This window comes from Paramormyrops kingsleyae, chromosome 23 (assembly GCF_048594095.1).
Source record: "Paramormyrops kingsleyae isolate MSU_618 chromosome 23, PKINGS_0.4, whole genome shotgun sequence".
NCBI lineage: Eukaryota > Metazoa > Chordata > Actinopteri > Osteoglossiformes > Mormyridae > Paramormyrops > Paramormyrops kingsleyae.
The window spans coordinates 12,326,750-12,349,861 of record NC_132819.1 but is presented as its reverse complement, the minus strand read 5'-3'; the positions used below and the strand labels follow the sequence as shown (position 1 = coordinate 12,349,861).

Genomic DNA, 23,112 nt, shown 5'->3' with positions numbered 1-23,112 from the left:
TTTAAATTTAATTGTTTAAATTGCATTTATTTATCATAAACTTGTATAGAAATATACGTATTTGTCCACTGTATGGGTTTTCCGAAGTATCACATAGATTTCTGAACATTATCAGTCGATTTTTTTGCCTGAAATTTGTAATAAAAGAGCCAGAAGGCGGAGGTGTGATGCGGGGCGAGCGTGACAAACGGAGAGCTGCTCGTCTTTGTTACGTCATCACGCCCGGCCATTGTGGGCGGTGTTAGTGTAATACGCGCAAACCCGGAAGTGCTGTCGCGTTTTCCCCAAAACATAAATTATTCTTTTTTATTTATATACCTAAATAATGGGTATAACAAAATTAGCCGACTTGATTCGCAGTGAGGCTCCCAGTGCCATCTCTTACAAGAAAATAAACGACTATTCAGGTCAGTTAACGAGTACTTTAATCATTCTTTGTTACTTTAGGTGGTCCAATTTGACAGAAGTGCTGGGTGAGTGGCAGGATCATCGTTGTATCGAAGTTGGAATAAAATGCTCTCGAGGGTTGCCATCTCTCACGCATCTGGCGTGACACTCAGGCTTTCAGTCTGCCACTCTAAGACAAGAAATCATACAGCAAATCTATATATTTCCATTGTTAACCTGAAATTAGCTATATAAGAAGCGTTGGGGTTGTTTGCAAAATCTACAAGGTAATAAAACTTACATACGTGTAAATGCGTATGCATGTGTATGCATACTGGTCTGCAATTGGAAATCTTCTAGCCAACTGACTAAAATTGGCAACCCTCGCTGATAATATGAAACTGAAACCAGCACACTAAGATATGCGCATTACACTAACATTTCGGAAACCTTAAGCCATACAGCCACTGTAGGTTTCTAACGTTGCGTTTAAGTTTGATAAAGTAAAGTGTGGTGTTTATGTGGATCATTCTCAACATGGAGTGCCTTTGGGGTCCTCAGTATAGCGGTTAAAATTTTATACAGATATTGGAAAACGCTATTTTTATAGCATTTAGTTTGATGGCATGTAAAGGATTTTCACGTTGCAGGTATCGCTTAGTTATCGTTAATATTCATTTTAAGCGATTAAGTATCAACAATGTTAAATATACTACACATTTCTTTAAGTCATAAATAATGTATTACGTGATTCAAGTCTTTTGATAAGTTAGTTGCATGTTTCATTGTAATGTTAAACATTTTGAGTGTGAGTTTGGAATTCTTGTCCACCCTATATGGTCTTGACTGACCTTAGTGATCAGTCACATCACATAATACCTCTCTGAAAAGGCCATTTCCTTTAGCATGATGGCTTTTTTGGTTTGTGACAGGGTGGTGTCGTCTTGCTATTGTAAAGTAAAAGTTGGTTAAGCTTTACACATCACTTCTGAGCAGTCTAAAGTCTAAAATATATAGTAAACTTTAAAAAGGGTAAAAATGCAATATTTTTCCCAACCTAGCTCATAGTGACAGTGACCCATACAGCTTTTTATAAGGAGTTAATGAGTAATTTGAATTCTGAAAACTATGAACTGTTGTTATGAAACTATAAAAAAAAAATTATCATGAAAATTTGTGTAGCCTTAACCTCAGTGCGGCGTTTCATAAACTGAAGTGAGGATCGTGTGATGGCTAGTTGTTCAGCAATGCAGGTATGTTGGAGCTGTCGTTAGCTGTGTGGAAATACAGTAATCCCTTCACATCTGCACATTTGACATTCGTGGTCTTGGTTATTTGCGAATTGTCCATGAACAATTAAACGGGAGTATTTTTGGAGCTTGCCAAAAGATCACATAAACTCGCATGTATTGCAAAAGTAGTATACAGTCATGGCCAAAAGTTTTGAGAATGACACGAGTATTGATTTTCACAAAGCTTGCTGCTTCAGTGTCAGATGTTTCTATTCTATACTGAAGTATAATTACAGGAATTTTATAAGTGTGAAAGCCTTTTATTGATAATTACATTTAGTTTATGCAAAGAGTCATTATTTGCAGTGTTGGCCCTTCTTTTTCCAAGACCTCTACAATTCACCCTGGCATGCTGTCAATCAATTTCTGGGCCATATCCTGACTGATGGCAGCCCATTATTGCATAATCAATGCTTGGAGTTTGTTAGAATTTGTGGGTTTTTGTTTTTCCACCCGCCTCTTGAAGATTGACCACAAGTTCTCAATGGGATTAAAGGCTGGAGAGTTTCCTGGCCATGAACCCAAAATGTCCATCTTTTGTTCCCCGAGCCGCTTAGTTATCACTTTTGCCTTATGGCACGGTGCTCCATCATGCTGGAAAAGGCATTGTTTGTCCCCAAACTGTTCTTGGATGGTTGGGAGAAGTTGCTCCCGGAGGATGATTTGGTACCATTCTTTATTCATGGCTGTGTTCTTAGGCAACATTGTGAGTGAGAAGCAACCCCACACATGAATGGTCTCAGGATGCTTTACTGTTGGCATGACACAGGCCTGATGGTAGGGCTCACCTTTTCTCTGGACAATCTTTTTTTCTAGATGCCCCAAACAATTGGAAAGTGGATTCATCAGAGAAAATGACTTTACCCCAGTCCTCAGCAGTTCACTCCCTGTACCTTTTGTAGAATATCAGTCTGTCCCTGATGTTTTTTTTGGAGAGAACTGGCTTGTTTGCTGCCCTTCTTGACACCAGACTGTCCTCCAAAAGTCTTCGCCTCACTGTGCGTGCAGGCACATTCACACCTGCCTTCTGCCATTCCTTAGCAAGCTCTGCACTGGTGGTGCCCAGATCCTACAGCTGAACCAACTTTAGGAGACGGCCCACGGTCATGAAACCAGTCAGACAACTTTTGCTTTGTGATATGGTGCATTAAATGATTTAATAATAACTTCCATATTAAGTTCTTATTAGCCATTAGAAGATGGGTAAATTGTGGCAATGAAGGAATGCACATTGTGGGCAACAATAGTCAAATAGGCTGTGCCATTCAAGTGATGATTGCTTGTTATTAACGAGTGTAAAGTGTGCCAAGAAAACTGGGGTTGCACCCAGTATTGGTTTTGACTTCATCTGTTGTTGTAGCCCATCCCCGCAAGGTTTAAAACATGCATTCTGAGATGCTTTTCTGTTCACAACAGTTGTACAGAGTGATAATCTGAGTTACTGTAGCCTGTAGTCTGTCAGTTCAGAGCAGTCTGGCCGTTCTCTTTTAACCTCTCTCATCAACAAGGTGTTTCCATCTGTGGAACTGCTGCTCAATGGATGTTTTTTGTTTTTCACACCATTCTCCCTAGAGAACTCTAGAGACTGCTCTGTGTGATATTCCCAAATGAATAGCAGTTACAGAAATACCCAGACTAGCCCATCTGGACAATCAAACCACAGTTAGAATCACTAAGATCACATTTTTTCTAGTGTTTGATGTGAATATTGTATGGTAAATATTTGATTACCATGAAGGTGTTTACATAAGCTAGAGTAGTGTAGAGTCAGAGGTCATGGCTTAGAACAGGGATTTTCAACCTTTCCAGCCACAAGGTCCAGCTGTTTATCATTAGAAAGCATCAGGGTCCATAGGAATAAAAGTCACAAGCTCAGTTAATAACCTCTCATTTTCTTAAAGCTAGGGTATGTGATTTTAATCTGATACATTTTTGTCAAACCTTCTCCTCACAGTCCCCTAGCCATCTGTTCTGTGTGTGCGCTGAAAAAAAAAGGTGTTTCTCTCTAGCCCTGGCTCTGTAAACGGGGAAAAAAAACAAAGTGGCTCGGACTGAGCCACACAACACTGTTCCAGCCAATCAGCAACAGGGGGCGCTCATGCTCACACACAGGACAGGGGTGGGTAGACTGGGGAAGCAAAAAGGAGAAAGAAGGGGGACCAGGGAAGGTAAATCCGGCGCATGCTGATGTACTGAAGCAATAGAGGTGGTCGAGGAACAGCCAAAGAGAAGAAAGATCTGGAAAAAAAGTTCTTAGATCAGGCAAAGGTGAAGCAGAAAAGGCGTGGCAGATCAGTAGGCACTGCAGCAAACATTATGGATGAAATGTGCTGAAAATTCTAAATAAACTTTTCAAACAAACTTTGGCTGTGTAGTATTGCTAACCCACCCATCCATCCATCCATCTATCCATCCATCCATTATATAACGTAGCTGCTGCCAGCTGTTGCTAGCTAACCAGCAATAAGTTACTGCAACTCCATTTTAAATCAAATTTCCAAAAACTAACATAACAGCTTGACAGCCGTGAGTACTAGCGATAGGCATGCTCATTGTTTTCATTCATTAGAATAATGTTCGGTGTTTTCTTACACGTGAATTAGCCATTAGGTATTTGGATATGACAGTGATACGTTATGCTCACCTCCCCCACACGCTCGCTCTTGTGAACTCGCCCTGCAGCAGTAATCAGGCAGCATGACTTCATGTGTGTAGGAAGAGTGGCTTCGGAAGGCTGCCTGAAGAGAGAGGGTGGGATTTTCAGTTGGATGCTGGTTTCTGCAGAATCACATACCCTTGCTTTAACAAGTGCTTATTTTCAGACATTTTGGTGTGATGTAGAAAATGAAAATATTTCAAAATGATTAGTCTTTGTAGAATGAAGCAGCCAGTTCAGCACTGTGACGCATGTCTAGCGTAAGACTAAGTGGGGAAAGATAAGTGAGGCTTGGTGTCTGTGATTGGCTCCGACAAGAGTTGCTTATTGTTTTCTTCGGATGAGAAACACATATGGATTTGGGATTGGTCCACTGACACAGACAGTTTCTTGTTAAGATGACAATTCATAGTTTATTCGATAGATCTTCTTCAAACTTTGTAGAGGTATTATATCGGCAACAAATTAAAAGTGATCAAATTTTGAGATAGATCGGCCCAAAACCGAAGCAGCGCCACATAGTGGGGAAAAAACGGTAGATTCAGATATTTAATTACAGTATGTTAGTGCAATAACTCAAAAAGATCTGACAGATCTTTTTCAATCTTTGCAGACATGTTGTAAGTTTAAAGATATGGAGATGAAATTTTAAGACAAATCACAGCACAACTGAAGCAACAACGTCTAATGGCAACAAAGAGAAGGATGAGTTAATAGGAGGCTTAACCTTATGAACAGGATACATATACTGTATGTTATTATTACTTTATTTATGCTACTGATCTTGGATGGATCTTATTACCACGTCACAAAAACATTATATGGGTGAAAATCTACACCAAAAATCTTGCCTGTGATAGACCCCAAATCAACCCAAAATTGTACAGGTCAGTGATTCTCAGTCTTTGGGATGCAAGATGATTTTCTGAATATTCTATGATTGTTCCAAGCACCTGTAATGCTGGATTCCTGTTGTTTTTGTCCTGATTATTATTTCTTTCTTCCTCGATTATCTAAAAGGCATTCCATGATCAAACTGGTTTGACTTAAAAATGTGAAATTTGCGGTGTAGGTATATCGTATAAAGATCCAGGGTCCCTGTGAATAAAGACCCCTTTTCAACCATTGTGCGACATTATAATAACGTTAAATGCATTTTGGCCCGTGACTTGTGGACTGTGAGTTGTACATTAAAAAATCACTGTGTTCAGGCAAGTGAGCCGCATCAGAAGGCATGAGGCATACCCACTTCCACATATAATAATAAAAAAAAAAATTGCAAGAAATGTGAAACCTACTTTTGCAAACATATATTTTCACTCAAAGAAAAATACTTCTTGTCATCAGAATTTCTGACCTGAATTCTTAAATAATTGTTTTGCGCATATTTTATTTTTCGCTTTATTTGCTAGCTATTGGGATTTGTTTTATTTATTTTTTTATTTTGGTATGCATTGTCAATTTTGGTAAAACGTTACAAATCATTGACAGATGGTCAAAATGTTAACAAGCCTCAGTGTCTCAGTCAAAACTCCACTCCTGAGACGTTTCAGAAGGTTGGTGCAAAAACAAATGGGGGCGCTATAATTACAGTACATTTCTCCCATTCACAACTTGTGATTCTGAGGACTACACCGTTCAACATTTAAATATGAAATTTTAGTTATGGGTATAGCTTGAGAAGTCCTGGTGACATGCAAAAAGGAACACATCAGCCAAAAGGTGGTGCTGTAATGCAAAAGAACATGTTTTGGTTAATGATTAGTCAGATATTCAGACTCTTTATGTATTTCTCTTCTGTGAATTGAGATGCATCTACTGGTATATACTATAATATGTCCTTCTTCACATTAGTTCTTCTATTGATTATGCAAAACTTGCTTTGCTGACCTGGTCAAACATTATTGACTCCTCATGAGTGCCATTAACTTCTTATGTTCCCTAAGGTAAATGAAATGCTCATGGTAATGATAGAATGTTAACATGATAAAAATGATACGTAGACAAGAGGCTTCTTCTGGTTAGCTAAAGAAATGTCTAATCGATACTGAAGTCAAGAAAACTGAAAGCAGAAGTCCAGATTCATTACAAACAACACATTTATGAGCGGTTTGGAGGTCTTGATAAAAATTGCATGACAAAGCTAGCATCATAAAATCATTTGTTTTCCTGTTACAATACTAAAAGATAGTTATGACTATACATAAATACATAAGCCAGTAACAGTTATTTCTGCTGATCAGTCACTTATTTTATTGGTGTGGTGCATTGTGTTGAGAGACGATTTCTGTAGCATGGTTGGGTATTGTTTTGATTAGCCCTTGGACAAGGCTGAGGACCTTGATGCCATCTTATTGGGAATGGTTGTGTTGAGGGCAGAAGTATAGTTGAGGAATACTATTCTGATGCTTGCATCCTTGGTGACTTACAGTCGTGTGCAAAGTGACGCAGATGGAATCCTCTGTTTGCCCATTTACTCGCATGCAAACACATATTGATCCCAGGAGGAGGGATGGTTTCCCTTAATGTGAGCCATAACCAGCCTCGATAAGAATGTTGTGTGCATGTGCCTGAACACAAATAGGTCATACTAATCACAAAAGCTCAGACAAGATCTCGCAAAACAAATGACACATAACACACACGGCACATGTCTCAAAATGAGATCGACTAATTATGTTTAACCATTCACATGTTTGCCAATATTCATTGTTGTCTTCTGGGTAAGGTCAGGTCAGGTCAATTTGGGGACAATGCACTGGTACGGTGACTTGTGTGCCATATCATTTAGGCATTGTTAGTGCATAACATCAGTAAATCATTTTGGCGTTTAATCACTAACCACAGTTCCTGGTCCTCATCCTGAAGCAATGTTGTTGTGTAAGTGATGTGCAGCAATTCCTTGGCTTTCATAGTTTCCATTAAGAAATGTCATTTAGAATTATAGATTATAATTGCACTTTATTTTACTACTGTGATTTGCCTGGCCGGCACTACGCATATAAAAAATTAATTGACGCCCTTCAGACCTGAGAATTCGACAGTGCTTGAGTATAAAGTATTATAATTGCTATAATTACAGTCCATAAATTATTACCTTCATGCATGCTGCAGAGTCAGTATGAAGCTTGAGCTTGCCTCTGAAACACCAGGAGATCATATTAGGTTCACATAAATATCTATTTGTAAATTGCAGAGGAAATGTCAGTGCTTTTAGTGCAGGAGAAGGCTGTTCCTTTGAGGTGAGGATCCAAAAAGAGCCAAAGTCAACTTTGGTCAATTGCAGCTAGGTAGGAAACTTTCCAGAAACTTCACATGGGAAGTTAAGCTGGGAATTTTTGAAATACAGTATTCAGCTCAAACAGGCATTTGCAAACTTTTGTAAATAAATACTGCAAAAATATCAAGTAAATGACTTCCTAATCAATAGAATGCTGTATTTTGTTGTTATTTATAGACTATAACAGGTGTTTTGTCTATTATAAATGAGCTGAGTCAGACCGTTTCAGCGAACTGTGGAACTCCACATGAACCGTCAGATATGGCAAAGAAAGCAAACTGTATGACTAATACGACATAGAAAATGAATTATAAGCAGAGTGTTTTGATGCAAGTGCTTATTTGGATGTGTTTTTATGCACACTATTACTCACAAGCACTTGGTTATACAGTGATAACATGATTAGTGCCGTCAAGTTTGGCATCTTGCAATTCTGATGTTATGTGTGTGATTTCTATGTCTCAAGGTGTTTGTGAGTAATTGTTTTTAAACTCAATCAACACAGTGTGTGGTGTTCAGGTCCCAGTGATTGAACTGTCAATGAAATGGTGTTAGCTAGCTAACATTTACCATATCTGATTTACCGGCTAGCTAGCTACGGTATAAACACATTTTGATTTAGCATTTGCTAGTTAAACTTTAATACCATATACCAAAAGTATTTAACCCAGTAATATCATCAAAACTTGACTGGATGCAGTCCTGGGCTCAAATGCAGGAGTGTGGCTTCAACAGTAATCCTGTAGTATGCAGGATTCTAGAAATGATCTGTCTCGCCCATCATAGAGCAACTTGCAGCACCACTTCTTCAGTGATAATGTATAGCTTTCATACTCTGTGCTAAATGCCAAGCTACCAAGCAGCTTGTCTTCATGGCACACTTACACTACATTAAGAAAGAGATAATTGTCCATTTCTGAAACTGCAGCATCATGCTTTCATTAAAAGGCACTACTTGAAGATCTGTGAGCTATGATGCTTTTGGAAAACTGGCTCATGTTTTGTAATGCAAAAAGTTGCTCCTTTCGCAAGCTAATGGTCACGACCCTGAGGTAACTAACTAGCTAGCTAAGTAAAAAGTAATGTTAGCCCTAGAAATATATCGGTATAGGGTGAAATTTCTTCACAATCAAGGCATCAACCATGGAAGGTTCATCAGTAATATAAAGGAAGGGCTTCCGGATGATCTTCGTATTATGATGCTTTTGGGATAACTTTCCCCTGTTTTGTAACACTGAGTGCTGTCTCTAACGGTTCAGATTCTCATTGTGCTACGATGCTTTTGGGAAACGGCTGTCTTGTAGCATCTCTCCTTATTCGCTCTGGAAAATGGAGAATTAGGGCTGTCAAAGGATTCACTTTTTTCAAATTACCATCAACACATATACAATTATGTTGCGATAATTATATTTAGTGTAGAAATCTGTTTATTCCAAACACATTTCAGAATAATGACTAAATTTGCAGACCACTGCTGTATTTTCCCTGATTTTGCTCATTGTGGACATGGATGTCATGTTCATGCCCCCAGTTTGAGTTTGTCCTGCTAGAAGTAGCCATTATAAGAAGGGATGCACATGGTCAACACAATGCTTGGATATACTGTATTAGGTTGTGGCACTTAAACAATGCTTGAATGGTACTAGGGGGCCAAGAAAACATTGCCCGCATCATTACAACACCAGCAGCCTGAGCTGTTAACACAAGAGCAGTTTGGTCCATGGATTTATGCTGTTTGTACCCAATTCTGACTCTACATGTAGCAGCAGAAATAGTCATTCATCAGACCATGCAACGTTTTTCCAGTCTTCAACTGTATCATTTCTTTTTTTCAGCTGACAGGAATGGAACTCAGTGTGGTCCTCCTCTCTTGTAGCCCATATATCTGAAGGTTCAATGTGGTGTCCATTCCAAGATACTTTTCTACTCACCACTTTTGCAAAGAATTATTATTTGACTTCCTGTCCACCCTTCTGGCACCTTTCTTATCAACATGTGTTTTCACCCATACAGCCGCTGTTCCCTGATGCTTTTGTTGCTGTTGTTGTTGTTTTGCACGATTCTGTGTAAACCGTAGAGACATTTGTGCAGGAGATTAGCATTACCATTACCACTCCATCTGGCAGCAACATGCATGTCACGGTCAAAGTAATGTTATTTCCCCATTCTGATGTTTAATGTGGGCATTAACTGATCTCTTCACCCATCTCTTCATGATTTTATGCATTTAACTGCTGCCACATAAATTGACTGATTAGACGTTTTTTGTGAATGAGTAGCAGGTCTTCCTAATAAAGCGGCTGGTGAGTGTACATCTGTCTATCCCAGACTTTTTGGTATCGACCACTTCTCTACAGTACATATTTTCCTTTTTCTTTGGTGCTGAAATGTATACATTTTCCAGTGATCTATTGAATGCCACTCTTCATAGACTCGTTTGCTGTGTGTATATTGTGTTGTTTGTGTCATTGTCTTTTCAGCCACTTCAGTCACTTGCTGCTTATGATCGCAAAACTTGGTGAAACAGTCAGTCATGATACAAATTTTAGTGTTACCGACATGGTGTCGCTATCGTCTCTCTTCCGCGATAAACGTACCCGATGTGACTCACCTGGGAACACTCCAGAAATTCTAGTGTGAAGACAAGGCCGCAGGGCTGGCACGCAGGTGAGAATGAAAAGCCGCAGACTGCGACCGCCAAAGTCCAGCTTTTTCCTGTTCAACGTTCAATCTCTGGACAACAACCTGGACATTCTCAGGGGAAGACGTAAATTCCAAAGAGATCTACATAATTGCTGTGTTTTCTGCTTCATGGAGACATGGGCTCACCAACAGCACGGTGGACCAGGTGCCAATCGGAAAGAATCGTTGGGCAAGAAGAGAGAAGTTGGTGTCGCTTTCTTATAAAGCGTGCATGGTGTACGGGCATGGAAATAATTTCACAGAGCTGCACTGCGAACCTCGAGTATCTTGATCATGGCCGTGGTTTACATTCCACCACAAGGAAACACACACAGCACTCAGAATGAACTGTATTGCATAATCACTACATGTGAGAATGCATACCCTGTCACACTGTAACAAAGCCGACCTCAGGAATATTTAGCTTGAATACCGCAAACACATCTCCCGCCCAATAGAGGCGCTAACACCCTTGTTCACTGTTACACCATACATAAATAAGCGTACTGCTCACTGCCATGTCCACACCTGAGAAAACTGGATCATGCCTCTGTGCTGCTGCTTCCTGTTTACAAAGAGAAGCTTAAGTGGGAGGAGCAAGTCACATGAACGTTGAAGTGCTGGGCATGAAAGATGGAGTTACACTATAGGACTGCCTTGATTTTGGGGACTAGGACATGTACTGGGATTCATCCTCTGATCTGGATCAGAATGCCACTGTGGTGACATTCTAGTGTTAGTGGCTATATAGTCACTAAAACAGACATTTTTTTCCTAACCAGAAATCTGTCATATTATCAGAGACCGCACTCGTGTTTCAGTACATAGTGTACAAAAAAATGTATGGAATGGCATCACCTGTGCAAAATATGAGTACAGCAACAGTGGAATCACAGTTTAACTGTATGCGTTACGCACATTGGATGTGGCAGGGAATGCAAATTTTAACTATAAACTGCAATTGCGTGCATTCTCAGGTGCCGGTGCATGTCTTGTTGATCATCTGAGCCCGGATTACACCCATTTTCAGCTTGCAAAGAAAGATCTCCCCCCCCCCCCCATGAAGCTAATTTTACTGTCACTGTCGTGGACATGAAAAAGATTTTTTAACCAATCCGACATCCACAAAGCTACTGGTCCAGAAAGTTTTAGGATGCGTTTTAAAAACACTGTCATCCCAGCCAAGCGGATCCATAAACTGCTAGATCTGGGATTCAATGCCACCATGTACAACTGGATCCTGGATTTCCTTGGATTGTAGAAACACCTTCTCAACCCTGATTCTCAGCACTGCCCTGAGCCCACTGCTGTACTCACTGTTCCCAGTGCATGGCCAAATACAGCACCTACTCCATGATAAAGTTTGAGGGAGACCCCACCATTGTGGACCAACAGTGATGAGATGGCCTACAGAGGGATGGTGAAGCTCCTGGCACAGTGGTGTTAGGACAACCATTAATGTCAGCAAAACTATGGAGCTGCTAAATGATTCCAGGAAACAAGATGCGACTCGTGCCCCCATCTGCATTGAAGGAGACGCTGTGGGAGGCTGGGCAGCTTTCGGTGCCTTGGAGTCACCCTCATCGCCAACCGCATGTGGACGAAACATACCGCAGCTGCCCCTCGGTGCCTTCAGTTCCTCAGAGGCCTGGGCAAAGCCCAGATGGCCGCTACAGTCCTCACTAACTCCTGCAGGCGTGCCGTGGAGTCCATCCTCTCAGGGTGTGTTACATCCTGCTATGTCAGCTGCTCCACACAGGACAAGAAAGCCCTACACAGGGTGGTGAAAATGGCTCAGAAGATCATCGACACACAGCTCCCAGCAATCCAGGACATTTATACCGCACACTGCCTCAGAATGACAAAATGCATGATGAATGACTCTAGTCACCCAGCAGTGACACTATACACCCTTCTGCCCTGTGGTATGTGGCTCAGGACTCCGCACACGCACTAAAAGGTTCAGGGACAACTTGTACCCTAATACTATAAGACTGCAATATTAATACTAAGCTCTACACTGCTGTTACTTACCTCTCTTTTGTACTGATCTGTCCCATGCTCACCACTTTGCCCTGTCACTTATCATTTGTTATTATTTATTGCTAGTTTTGTATTATTGCTGCAGCATTCTCTATGTACTACCCACTGCGTCACGTTGTATTGCTGCTTTGCCATGTCACGCATCACTTTACTACCTCGTGTCGAATGTTGTGTTATATGTTGTTAGATATCTCACAGTACTTAGTATTAATTGTATTGTAATGTTATACTGTCCTGTTAATTGTCCGTGGTCTGTGGAGAAGGCATTCAAGCAAGAATTTTGTTGTACTCTGCACACTGTACTTTGTACATAGGACAGTAAAACTTGAACCTTGAATCTTGAAATATGTATGTAAATTTTCGCAGGATTGTGTCACTGCATTTTTTAAAGAGCACTAATATGTAAATGTTTAGATGCACATTAATATTGTTCTTAAAAAACATTACTATATTTTGTACGTTCTTAATTTCATGAAATCAGTGAATTGCTTTTAAGTACTAGATGTCAGGTACAGAAATATACACTGATCAGCCATTACATTAAAAGTGCTGACAGGTGAAGTGAATAACATTGATTATCTCATTACAGTCGCACCTGTCGAGGGTGGCATTATATATTACAGTATATACCATAAAATGGTTCAGAGATGGTTGGTGAAACATGAAAAAGAGTTTTGTGGTATTAACTTGGCCTCCTAATTCCTGAAATCCCAGTCTGATCGAGCATCTGTGGAATGTAATAGACAAACCAGTCCAATCCATGGAGGCCCCGCTTCGCAACTTACCGGACTTCAAGGATCTGCTGCTAATGTCTTGGTGCCAGATACTGCAGGACTCCTTCAGGGGTCTTGTGGAGTCCATGCCTCGATGGGTCAGAGCTGTTTTGGTTGGTTGTTTTGATTGGGACCTATGCAATATTAGGCAGGTGGTTTTAATGTGATGGCTGATACGTATCTATACAGTACTATGCAAAAGGGAATGATGCCAAACGATCTTCCTGTTGGTGTAAAACTATGACATTATATCTGCCTAAGAGTGCTAGCTTAGCCATTTCAAAACCTCTCCTAAAGCACCACAGTACCATCCAATACAACCATGGATTTTTTTTTTACACAACCATTAGCACACCGTGTATGGCTAATCAATACCGCACTGACTTTTAAAACAATTAATTAATTGAACTGAGTGTGAAATGTAATGCATATATGGAATGACTGAGGTCCAATCAAATTGTAGGGGAGGTGGGTCCAAGCAAGTAGAGGAGGCGGGACCAACCAATCAGATGTCTTGGTCACACCTCCTCTATTTGCTAAGACCCAACACCTCTACAGTCTGATTAGTTATCTCTCTGACCCAATAATTTTTCCATCTGCCCACAGAACATTTCTGTCTAAGTAAAATTCCCATGAGTCTGAGGGTGTCAATCTTGGCCGATATTTAAACTTGGTCGACGATACAGCTCTTTTAAACCATTTATCCTTATCTGTAGCCACGATTGTGCTAATTAACAAACTTGCTTCCATACATGAGTAACTTTAGAAAAATTGGATAAACTATGTCAGTTTGACCATTTTTGTCTACACTCTCTAGTGGACAAACAAGGGAATGCGATTGAGAAAGTGATTTCATGGTGGCATTTTTCATTCATTTATTTACTTAAATCTCTGAATTTTCCTATAGGATTAGGCTATTTTTTCTGCAGTAGCTAATAACTGTGTCTTTTTGTCACAGGCAAAATTGTTGCTCTGGATGTGTCAATCGTACTGAATCAGTTTCGCTCTGCTGTCCCCAATTTCCGCATGAGGTGAGGTTTCTGTGTTTTACGGTTTATTTCATGTTACTTGGTCAGCATATAATCATATGTGCTGCATATAATATATAATTTGGAGCACAGTTTTGTACTCAGATAACAGATATGTGGCATGCAGATGAAATTTATGAAAATGTCAAAGGCGTTTCATATTCTTCTGCAGCATTGTTATTAGTTTGATCTGGAGTGTTGTGATGTTGTTCTAAAGGCTAACATAGTCTTAATTCCTGTTGCAGTGCCCTCACTGGCCTATTCTTTCGTACACTGCACTTCCTGGAGCATGACATCAAGCCTGTCTTCGTGTTTGATGGACTTCCGCCTGAGCAGAAGAAGACTGAGGTGAGGATGGGAGACATACCCTCAGTCCGGAGTCCCTAATGAAAGGCACTCGCGTGTTTCCATGTCTTCCACTAGACAAGCTCATCGTGTCTGACATAATCAGTTAACCTTTCTTTTTTAAAACCAAGCTTCACTTTCCATCACATATCCAGATCAACAGTAAAACAATTACCTGACATTCTAGGTTCACAAGAGACATAATAACTCTCCATAATTAATGCCACTTCTTAATCTGATGAGACTTATTAAGAGATTGTTTCCACAGCTGCAGAAAAGAGCGAAGGCTGCTGGTCGTTCAAGTTTCTATATTTCTGGCAAAGGTGAGAGATACTGAGACTGCATTCAGTGCATTGACGCTTTCTGTAGGATAAGGCCACATCCACTCAACCTGTGATTTTTGATTTCTGTCATTTTTGATATTGGTTGAGGGCATAATCAGTACCTTTATTTATCTGAAGTGACATATATTTGTGAAAGGAGGGTTAGCCAGTGTCTGGAGCAATTGTGGTTAAGGGTCTTGCTCTAGGGCCCAACCCTAGGGCCGACCACGGGATTTAAACTGGCAACCTTCTGGGACACATGAAGACACAGAGGTCTAATCCTCAGAGCATCACATTGCCCTGAGTATCTCAGTGGATAGAACTATGGCCTCCCACAAAGAGGATTGTGGTCCAGACGGCCATGCAGTCTCCTGCAACAAATATCAGCAACAGAACCGCTGGTTGCATTGAAGATGTTGGTGACTTTCCACTTGGCACCATCATAGGACACCATCTGTCCAAAAATTCAGATGACCACATCTCTGCCCTGCTGGAGCTGCCCTGGTCAGCTGCAACTGAGGTGATTGTAAAGGTCAAAACGACTGGGAGTAAGTCCATAGTGAAGTGGTGGGCAGCCCAAGCTCACCGAATGATGCTGGCCGATCAGGTCCCAATAGCCAACCGGAATGACAGCAAATCCCACTAGCAATGTTCCGACATCTAATGTAAAGCTTTCCCAGAAGACTAAAGCCTATTTTAATAACAGTGGGCCGACACTTCATATTAATACCCTTGGTTTTAAAATGGGGGCAGTGGTTGTACAGTGTTTAGCACTGTTGCCTCACACCCCTGGGACTGAGAGTCGAGTCTCCACCAATTCCCCATGTATGAGGAATTTGCTTGTTCTCCCCATGTCATCGTAGGGTTTCCTCTGGGTACTCTGGTTTCCCCCCACCGTCCAAAAGCATGCAAAGATGAATTGGAGTTAGCAGGATATACCATTGAATGGTGTATGTGCCCTGTGATGGGTTGGCACCCCATCCTGGGTAATTCCCTGACTTGCACCCATAGCTTTTGCAGTAGGCTCCAGACCCCTTGTGACCCTGAATAGGACAAACAGACAAATGGATGGATGGATGGATGCTTTGGACAAGCTGGTCCACATACCTTTGACCATATAGTGTAGATATCCAGTCATCATCCAGACACAAGACAAAAAGTCAGTCATGTGGCATTTTAATCAGTTTTTTTTCCAGTCAGTTTTTAATCAATAAGTCATTGTGTTCAGGAATGACGGATGGCCTTGTTGTAGAATCTTCACTGGTCTCAGGCCTTGTGCTTTTCTCCATAGACTCCCCTCGCATCCAGGACTGTAAGCGCATCTTAGAGCTCTTGGGTGTCCCTTACATCCAGGTCAGTCCCTCCATTACAAGGAATGATGGTAACATGCCATCATCACCACTTAGTTTGGGTCCTCTTGTTTTTCCTTCCAAGGTCTATTTAATGATGTTGTTTCACCGCCTTCTTTCCAAGTCCGCTTATTTCCATGTGGTCGTGTATTTCTACAGTACTATCTGATATTGCTAGTGGTAATTTAAAAAGCGCAGTGAAGTGATCCTGACCTCTTGGGCTTGCCAGGCCCCGGGGGATGGGGAAGCGTTCTGTGCCCAGCTGGTGAAGCAGGGGAAAGTTGATGCTGTGGCATCAGAGGACATGGATACCATGCCTTTTGGCAGTGAACTTCTCATTCGCCAGTTTGATGCCAAGAAGGACAGGTAAGGAAATGTAGATTACATTTGTGTCCTGTTAATTTGTTCTGTGGTGTAGAATTGGTTCAGCATTTGTTGGTTAACTCAACTGTTACATAAGTTCTGTATGTGATGGTCAGTATTGGAATAAAATGATTTTACAGTGCAAGTGTAGAAATTGATTTGATCTGTTTTTATCTCTTTTGGTCATTTCCAGTGATGTTGTGGAATATTGTCTCTCTAAGCTATTGGATGTTCTCCAGTTGACCCACAAAGAGGTGAGTTTTTATTCTCTTCTCAATCTTTTTATAGACCCTTCCTTAGAGGTTTAATTTGTCACAGAAGTGCTTGTCATCTGTCAACTGCAAAAAAACTAGATCAGGAACTTGTCTTTCTTTGATTATCTTCCCCGGAACTAGTTTCACATTCCCTTTATGTAGTTTGTCGACCTGTGCATCCTCCTGGGGTGTGACTACTGTGAAAAGATCCAGGGCCTCGGGCCTAAAAGGGCACTGAAACTAATCCAGCAGCACAAGACCATAGAAGAGGTGGTGCTTCATATCAATAGACGGGTGAGCTGTAGTATTGTCCTACCTGCACACTGACTTGCTAGAAAGAATTCCCCTGGACCTACTGGGCCATATTCTCATTCTTTCATCCATCCATCCATCCATCCATCCATCTCCACTTGTCCTATTCAGGGGGTCATTCTTTCTGAACCTAAAGTATTTACAATTGGAAACTATCCTACTTTCTAAATACTGCTATTACTGTAACGCTTGCATTCACCTATTACAGTTTTATTAGTAAATGAGTTTTCCATATTGGCTTCTTTAAATTAATTTCTTTCATTTATGGGCTGCAAAAACAGAGGCCTTCAGCACACAGACTAGTTAGCTAAAAGCCACACTGTGACAGCAGATTATGATAACAGTGTTTCAGGCAGTGCCTCGGCCATCAATACAATAGAAGACATCATTTATAGATTTATGGTGAGTGTCATACTGTATGACTGAGTAAACATTTTGTTTACTGTGCAAATGTCCATTTAGTTCTGTACTTGTGCCCTGCGCACCCAGAGAAATCATTCCAGTTAGTATTATTATGTAATAGCATAAAAGTTTAAATCTTCATCAAGCAGAATATCTAATCGTGTGCCAGAATAGAGTGTGCAGTTACAATAAATAATTTACATGACTTTCGTTTGTCAGCTTGATGGTATCTGCTGTGTCATTGTCCCGATTTCCACTGTGACCTTCTGATTTCTGATTTCTCTTAGACTCATCCTGTCCCTGTTAGATGGACCTACAAGGAAGCACGTAGACTCTTCTTAGAGCCACTGCAGTGTAATCAGTCAGATCTTATTTGGACCGAGCCCAACGAGGATGAGCTGGTCCGGTTCTTGTGCCATGAGAAGCACATAAAGTAGGTCCTGCCCCGGCCCATAAAGCAAGATGCAACAAGTATAAACAGTATAGGAAAGCCAGATTTCACTGCTCTTTCTAGGGAGTCCAGGGTCCGGGGACGGATGGAGAAGTTCCATCAGATGCTCCAAGCAAGGAGGAAAGCTCGTGAAGAGGAGAGGAAGACGGGTCAGCATCAGCAGACTCGCATGGAGGACTTCTTTCGGGTGACACGAAAACGACAGGTGAAGTGCTAAGACATAGCAGCATAATGCTAAGATCTTTGTGACTGCCTACATCAGATTTCTGTAGATCTGTTGCCAGTGTAAAAATGCCAGAGCTCCACATCTGAAAATCAGGTATAGATGCAGGAGTGGGCTCCTTAAAGGTGCTAACATTTGGAAAAAGGTGATTGATGTCTTAAATGTGACAGCTGTGTTTCTGGTGAAAGGCCTCGGAAGTGTTGAGCCCCAGAAGCAAGAAGGCCAGGCCTCAGTGACAGGGGGAGTGTTACGGAGGACAAGTGCCTGCAGAAAAGTATAAGCCCAAGATCCAAGCAAGTGAATCTTCTGTTAAATGACAGGGAACTTCCTTATGTGTGATTTCATTCAAAGGATTGGGGCCAATTATGTAAAACTTAGTATTGCAGGGTGACATATAGAAATATTATTCTATAGTGTCATTTTATTTTCAAGGCCATTTTTATATAGAACTGTACCAGCGACCATAAATTAAAAAAAAAAAATCATCATTATTATTGTTATTATTACTACAGATCAGGTTAAATTGCAGTAATTTTGTCTTTGCTTTTTGATCATGCCTTTGATATACCAACATTACTGGTATCTTACCAATATTATTTATTTTATTTGTTTAATTAAATTTGCAATATAATATTATGAAAAATATGGTGTCCGTTGCTTTAAATTTTGTCGCCGGGGGAAACCTAGTGATTGCATTTGTTCTTCAAAAGCTGGCTGAGTAAGAGGAGCTGAGCTGACTGGATGCCCTCTCTTTGTCCAGATATGTACAACCCACAGTACTTTTCTCTATATATGTCTCTAAAGAGGACAAATACTGGTGAATAAATAAAATATTTCTTTAATGGACATCAAACAACAACTTCATCTCAGTGCTTAAAATAGTGCTTTACAGCAGCGAACCATTTCCTAAGCCTAATGCCTCTGTCCCCCAAATGTGATTCTGAAGTAGTAATCGGGCAGCATCATCGCGCGTCCTTCCAATCAAGTGCATATTTAAAGGATAAGATCAATGGAAGCCCTGTGAATGCTGCTGCAGTGTAATGGAACTGCTGTAGATACCGGGCGAAATTACAGCCTGTGGAACGGAACCTCATTGTGCAGCCTGAGAACAGAGGAGGTCGTACCACTAACAAATCATTTGGTAGTAAGTATCCTTAAAAATGAACATTAAATATAAACTAAATTACCATATTTTGTGAAACTACAAAGGAAATTTTATATATACACATCCACATATACATATCTATTTAACACACAGCCACACGTACACACTTCCTCTTCTCCCATTTCCTTCATGTCCTTGTTCTGGTGGTTCAGGTTAAGGCGTCTCAGCTTTCTGCCACTGGAAATGGCATAGGCTGCGAGTGAGGGGCGGGGGGCCGTATGCCACACTAGGGCTATTTCGGTGTGCTTTTCGGCTGGCTGGGAGGGGGCTGCTCCCCCTGCGCTGTGGGTCTGTCCGCCAAGATGAAGGAATCATTAGAACGGGTGCTGATGCGGAGCGGCGTCAGGCGGCTGGCGTTGCTGGGCGACCAGGGCAGCTGCACCTGAGCTCTCTGGGAGGGGGCCACCCCGTCATCTACCACGGCCGACCATGGCGGCGTGTGCAGGGGGGACGCATGATCCACGTCTGGCATGAAGGCTGGGTTCTCTATCCCACCTATCAGAGTACAGGGATCAGGTCACATGTTCGCAGAAATAAAACGTGCCAGCTGGAAATGAAGAGTAATTGCTTGTGTGGTGAGTAGCACTGCCGGCTAAACGGACCAGTAGACTTAGAGACCTGAGACAAAGCTGTCTGACTAATAAGTGACTAGTTTGGTCAATGACACTTATAGAACTCTGCAGGTTCTATACGTTATTCTATTAAGCTTCTATTAAGCTTCTATTAAGCTTATTCTATTAAGTGTGGGAATTACTTCAGAATAAAATTAATGTACATAATGTAGAATTTAAAGGATTTGTGAAATCAGTCTTCAATTGTAAGAAACGTCTGATTGTGATGTGAGATCCTTAATTGGTTTTCAAGCCCCATCTGGCTTTCTAGTGCACCTTGGGGACACACAATGAACCTTTGTCTTATTTTCTGGTCCATCACTGCTGCTAAAGCCATGCTTACCTCCAGATCGAATGGAGAGTCTTGTGGGACCTCCACCCCCAGATGCTACACCACCCGCAAAGTCAGAGGAGAAGACATTGTCATCTGAGAAGTCTGATGGCAAGTGGAGAAACAAGTGAAGAAAATTGCATCGTTCAGTCACTGTAATGTTGCTAATGTTCCATAAGTGTGATTTTGCAAATGAGAGGACAGTACTGAACAGCTACTAATTATAGTGTGCTGAATGTCTTAGTACTCAATGGTAGTTATCCAGAGTGTTGAATGCCAAAATGTCACAAAGCAAGGTTATGCTATAATTACCTGCGTCTTCAAATGAATGGGTTTTGTGTTTTCCGTTCGGTATCTGGACAGAATGAGGAGTAACACAGTCACACGCGAAGGGTAACCTCTCGCATGCAAGCATGAGCTGTAGGGAGTAACTGGCCAGAATTCTGTACCTGATCCTTCTTGGCTGGTTTGATCTTCTTGCTTTGGGTGACGCCCATCTTAGTAGATTTGAAGGACTCCAGGCGGTTCCTCATCGTGCGCTGGAAGATCTCCTGGACTTCATTTTCGTCTTTGTTGAGTCCCATTTCTTTCCTGCTGTACCTGTGTCTGTGCTGAAAGGTAGCAGGCAGACGAACAGTGGAGAGGTTCATCTTTGGCTTTCTGACATATCAACCCAACTGGTATTTGTATCTGTCCTGCTGTATTTTTGCAGATGATTCATTTGCAGCATTTTAAAAATTCCTTGCCAGACTCAATTATTCAAAACTGACCTTAATTTTGCCCCATCCTTAACTCATTGTCAAGGGTATAAAACATAAGAACATAAGAAATGTACAAACAAGAGGATGGTCATTTGGGCCATAAAGCTCATTTGGGGAGAACTCAACTAATAGCTCAGAGTTGTTAAAATCTTATCTATCTCTGATTTAAAGGAACCCAGGGTTTTAGCTTGCGCTTCACTAACAGGGAGACTATTCCATAATATAACTACAGGCTGTGTAAAAAAGTGCTTTCTCAAATCCATTTTAAAATATTCTCCCGTTAATTTCCACCTATGGTCACGAGTTCTAGTATTTAAACTAATATTGAAGTAGCCATTTGGCTGAACAGCATCCAGACCTGTTAGAATCTTATATACCTGGATCATGTCCCCCCTTAGTCTCCTTTGCTTGAGGCTGAACAGATTCAGCTCAGCTAACCTCTCCTCATAAGACATTCCTCTAAGACCAGGAATCATTCTTGTAGCCCTACTGTACGTTGCCTTTTTAAGGTATGCTGACCAAAAGAATTTATTCTACAACCTGGCTTCCCTAAGGTCCACCAATGTTTCTTATTTGCTAGGTTTACTGGCAGTCCCCAGGTTAAGAATGTCCTTCATATGGACAACTCTTACTTATGAGCAGGCTGCCATAAAGCCTATTATATTAAAAATGTGGGTTAAATACACTGGATTGAAATAATGAACGCGCACTGCTTTGTGACACTCGTGAAAACACTGCACAGCTTCAGCAATTCATTGGCTCGAGATGCAGTACAGTACAGTACAGCACTGTATGTAGTTACTTTTATTAAGTACTGCATTATTATTTTTCTGGCTTGCCTATAAATTCTGACAAATTTAAAATTTCATAAAGACAGACTTAGGGAACGGATCTCATTCCTAATTTGGGGGCTGGCTGTATTAGGTGTGTATGTGGCTTGTATATTGTTTTCTTTGACTGGTTACCTGTTTCCTGGCCTTATACAGGTGCATCTGCAGCACATGATGTGTATTGATGTTCTCTGTGTCTCTCATGCTCTTCCCCCTCATGTCCTCCTCCACGTCCAGACACACTGTAGGCACGTTGTCCTGCCTTTAAGACCAACATGAATAAGAGCACTGCTGATTGCAGAACACACTTTCCTAAGACTGGTTGTCCAGAAGTCCAATTTAAGCAGTGCAGAATATAATATGAAGAGATATACCCCTGGTACTTACATAATACAAGTCATCGGTATGGTATAAGGTCCTGTGTCTGAGCTGTCAGAATTTATGTCTGGCATAATATCTGAAATATCTGAAGCCAACTTTTTCTTGAAGTCAAGGTTTACATTGTTCTCAGACCGAACGAAGGCCAAAGATCCACAGCGTTCACCCTAAATCAGGAAATAGGGGACTTAATTGCATGCTACCAGTGGATCACAGTCATTCCCCAAAGAATAAACATTGAAAACACTCTTTCTAAACAAGGACACAAGAAATCAAATGCACCCACAATGCATTTTTCAGCCTTAATTGAAAATGGCAATGCAGGTGTCTAAGATCAATATTATGGATTTTGTTCTTTTTTGGTAATTCAAGTGGTAACATGGCAAAGAAGTGCCAGCTTCAGTGTGATCAAATTATCAGTTCTCAAGTGATTACAAAGCTGAAAAAGAGAATGAGGAGCAAAGTACACGGTTCAGTTCATGTTCTATGCCATGACCTCAAAATAAGGTCATGGTTTTCTTTTGTTAAAGCCCTGTTCTTAAAAATGGGATTCTAACTTCCCACGCCTGGTCACTCCCAAGCTGCCCAGGTGCGTCACGCTTCTATAATGGCATGCCTTCTTACACACCGGGGGATAATCAGAACTGAGTGCCTCAGGCATATTACGATACATCTCTAAAGGCAACGAAGCGCAGGAGACGAAAGATCACCTCGGTGACGTAGCTCATAGCATCCTTCAGGTTGAGCTGATGGAAGACATTGAAGAGCTGGTCCTGCTTCTTCCGGGCTGATGACTTCATCAAGATGGGGCGCAGCCACTTTTCCTCAAACTTATTCCACCTAGTCGTGAGACCAAAAGGGAATATTCACGTT

At 41.2% G+C, this 23,112-nt stretch overlaps 2 protein-coding genes and 1 long non-coding RNA gene across 5 annotated transcripts in view; 1 reads left to right on the top strand and 2 right to left on the bottom strand.

The window, feature by feature from the left end:
* The first annotated feature begins 205 nt into the window (after positions 1-205).
* Positions 206-19,390, top strand: LOC111834097 (probable flap endonuclease 1 homolog). The gene is made up of 11 exons (XM_023793027.2): positions 206-407; positions 14,072-14,144; positions 14,387-14,489; positions 14,755-14,809; positions 16,101-16,162; positions 16,388-16,524; positions 16,715-16,775; positions 16,938-17,069; positions 17,777-17,922; positions 18,004-18,145; positions 18,352-19,390. Exons 1-11 carry the CDS (start codon positions 326-328, stop codon positions 18,397-18,399), a joined length of 1,041 nt encoding a protein of 346 aa, XP_023648795.1. The 5' UTR covers positions 206-325; the 3' UTR covers positions 18,400-19,390.
* On the bottom strand, positions 409-752 carry LOC140581850 (uncharacterized). Its single transcript, XR_011984876.1, has 2 exons — positions 693-752; positions 409-577 (listed from the first exon to the last, which is right to left on the bottom strand). It is a non-coding gene; the product is annotated as an uncharacterized lncRNA (long non-coding RNA).
* slc9a3.1 (solute carrier family 9 member A3, tandem duplicate 1) overlaps positions 18,986-23,112 on the bottom strand; it is a 16,964-nt gene continuing 12,837 nt past the window's right edge. For 2 of the 3 annotated variants that reach the window (XM_023793023.2, XM_023793024.2), the window contains exons 10-16: positions 22,950-23,079; positions 22,249-22,406; positions 21,997-22,123; positions 20,720-20,881; positions 20,583-20,625; positions 20,283-20,375; positions 18,986-19,823 (exon numbers count right to left, since the gene is read on the bottom strand). In XM_023793023.2, the coding sequence (XP_023648791.2) occupies positions 19,561-19,823; positions 20,283-20,375; positions 20,583-20,625; positions 20,720-20,881; positions 21,997-22,123; positions 22,249-22,406; positions 22,950-23,079 (976 nt within the window). In that variant the 3' untranslated portion in view covers positions 18,986-19,560. The remainder of the gene's footprint in view (positions 19,824-20,282; positions 20,376-20,582; positions 20,626-20,719; positions 20,882-21,996; positions 22,124-22,248; positions 22,407-22,949; positions 23,080-23,112) is intronic. The other variant, XM_023793025.2, reaches the window with a different exon arrangement.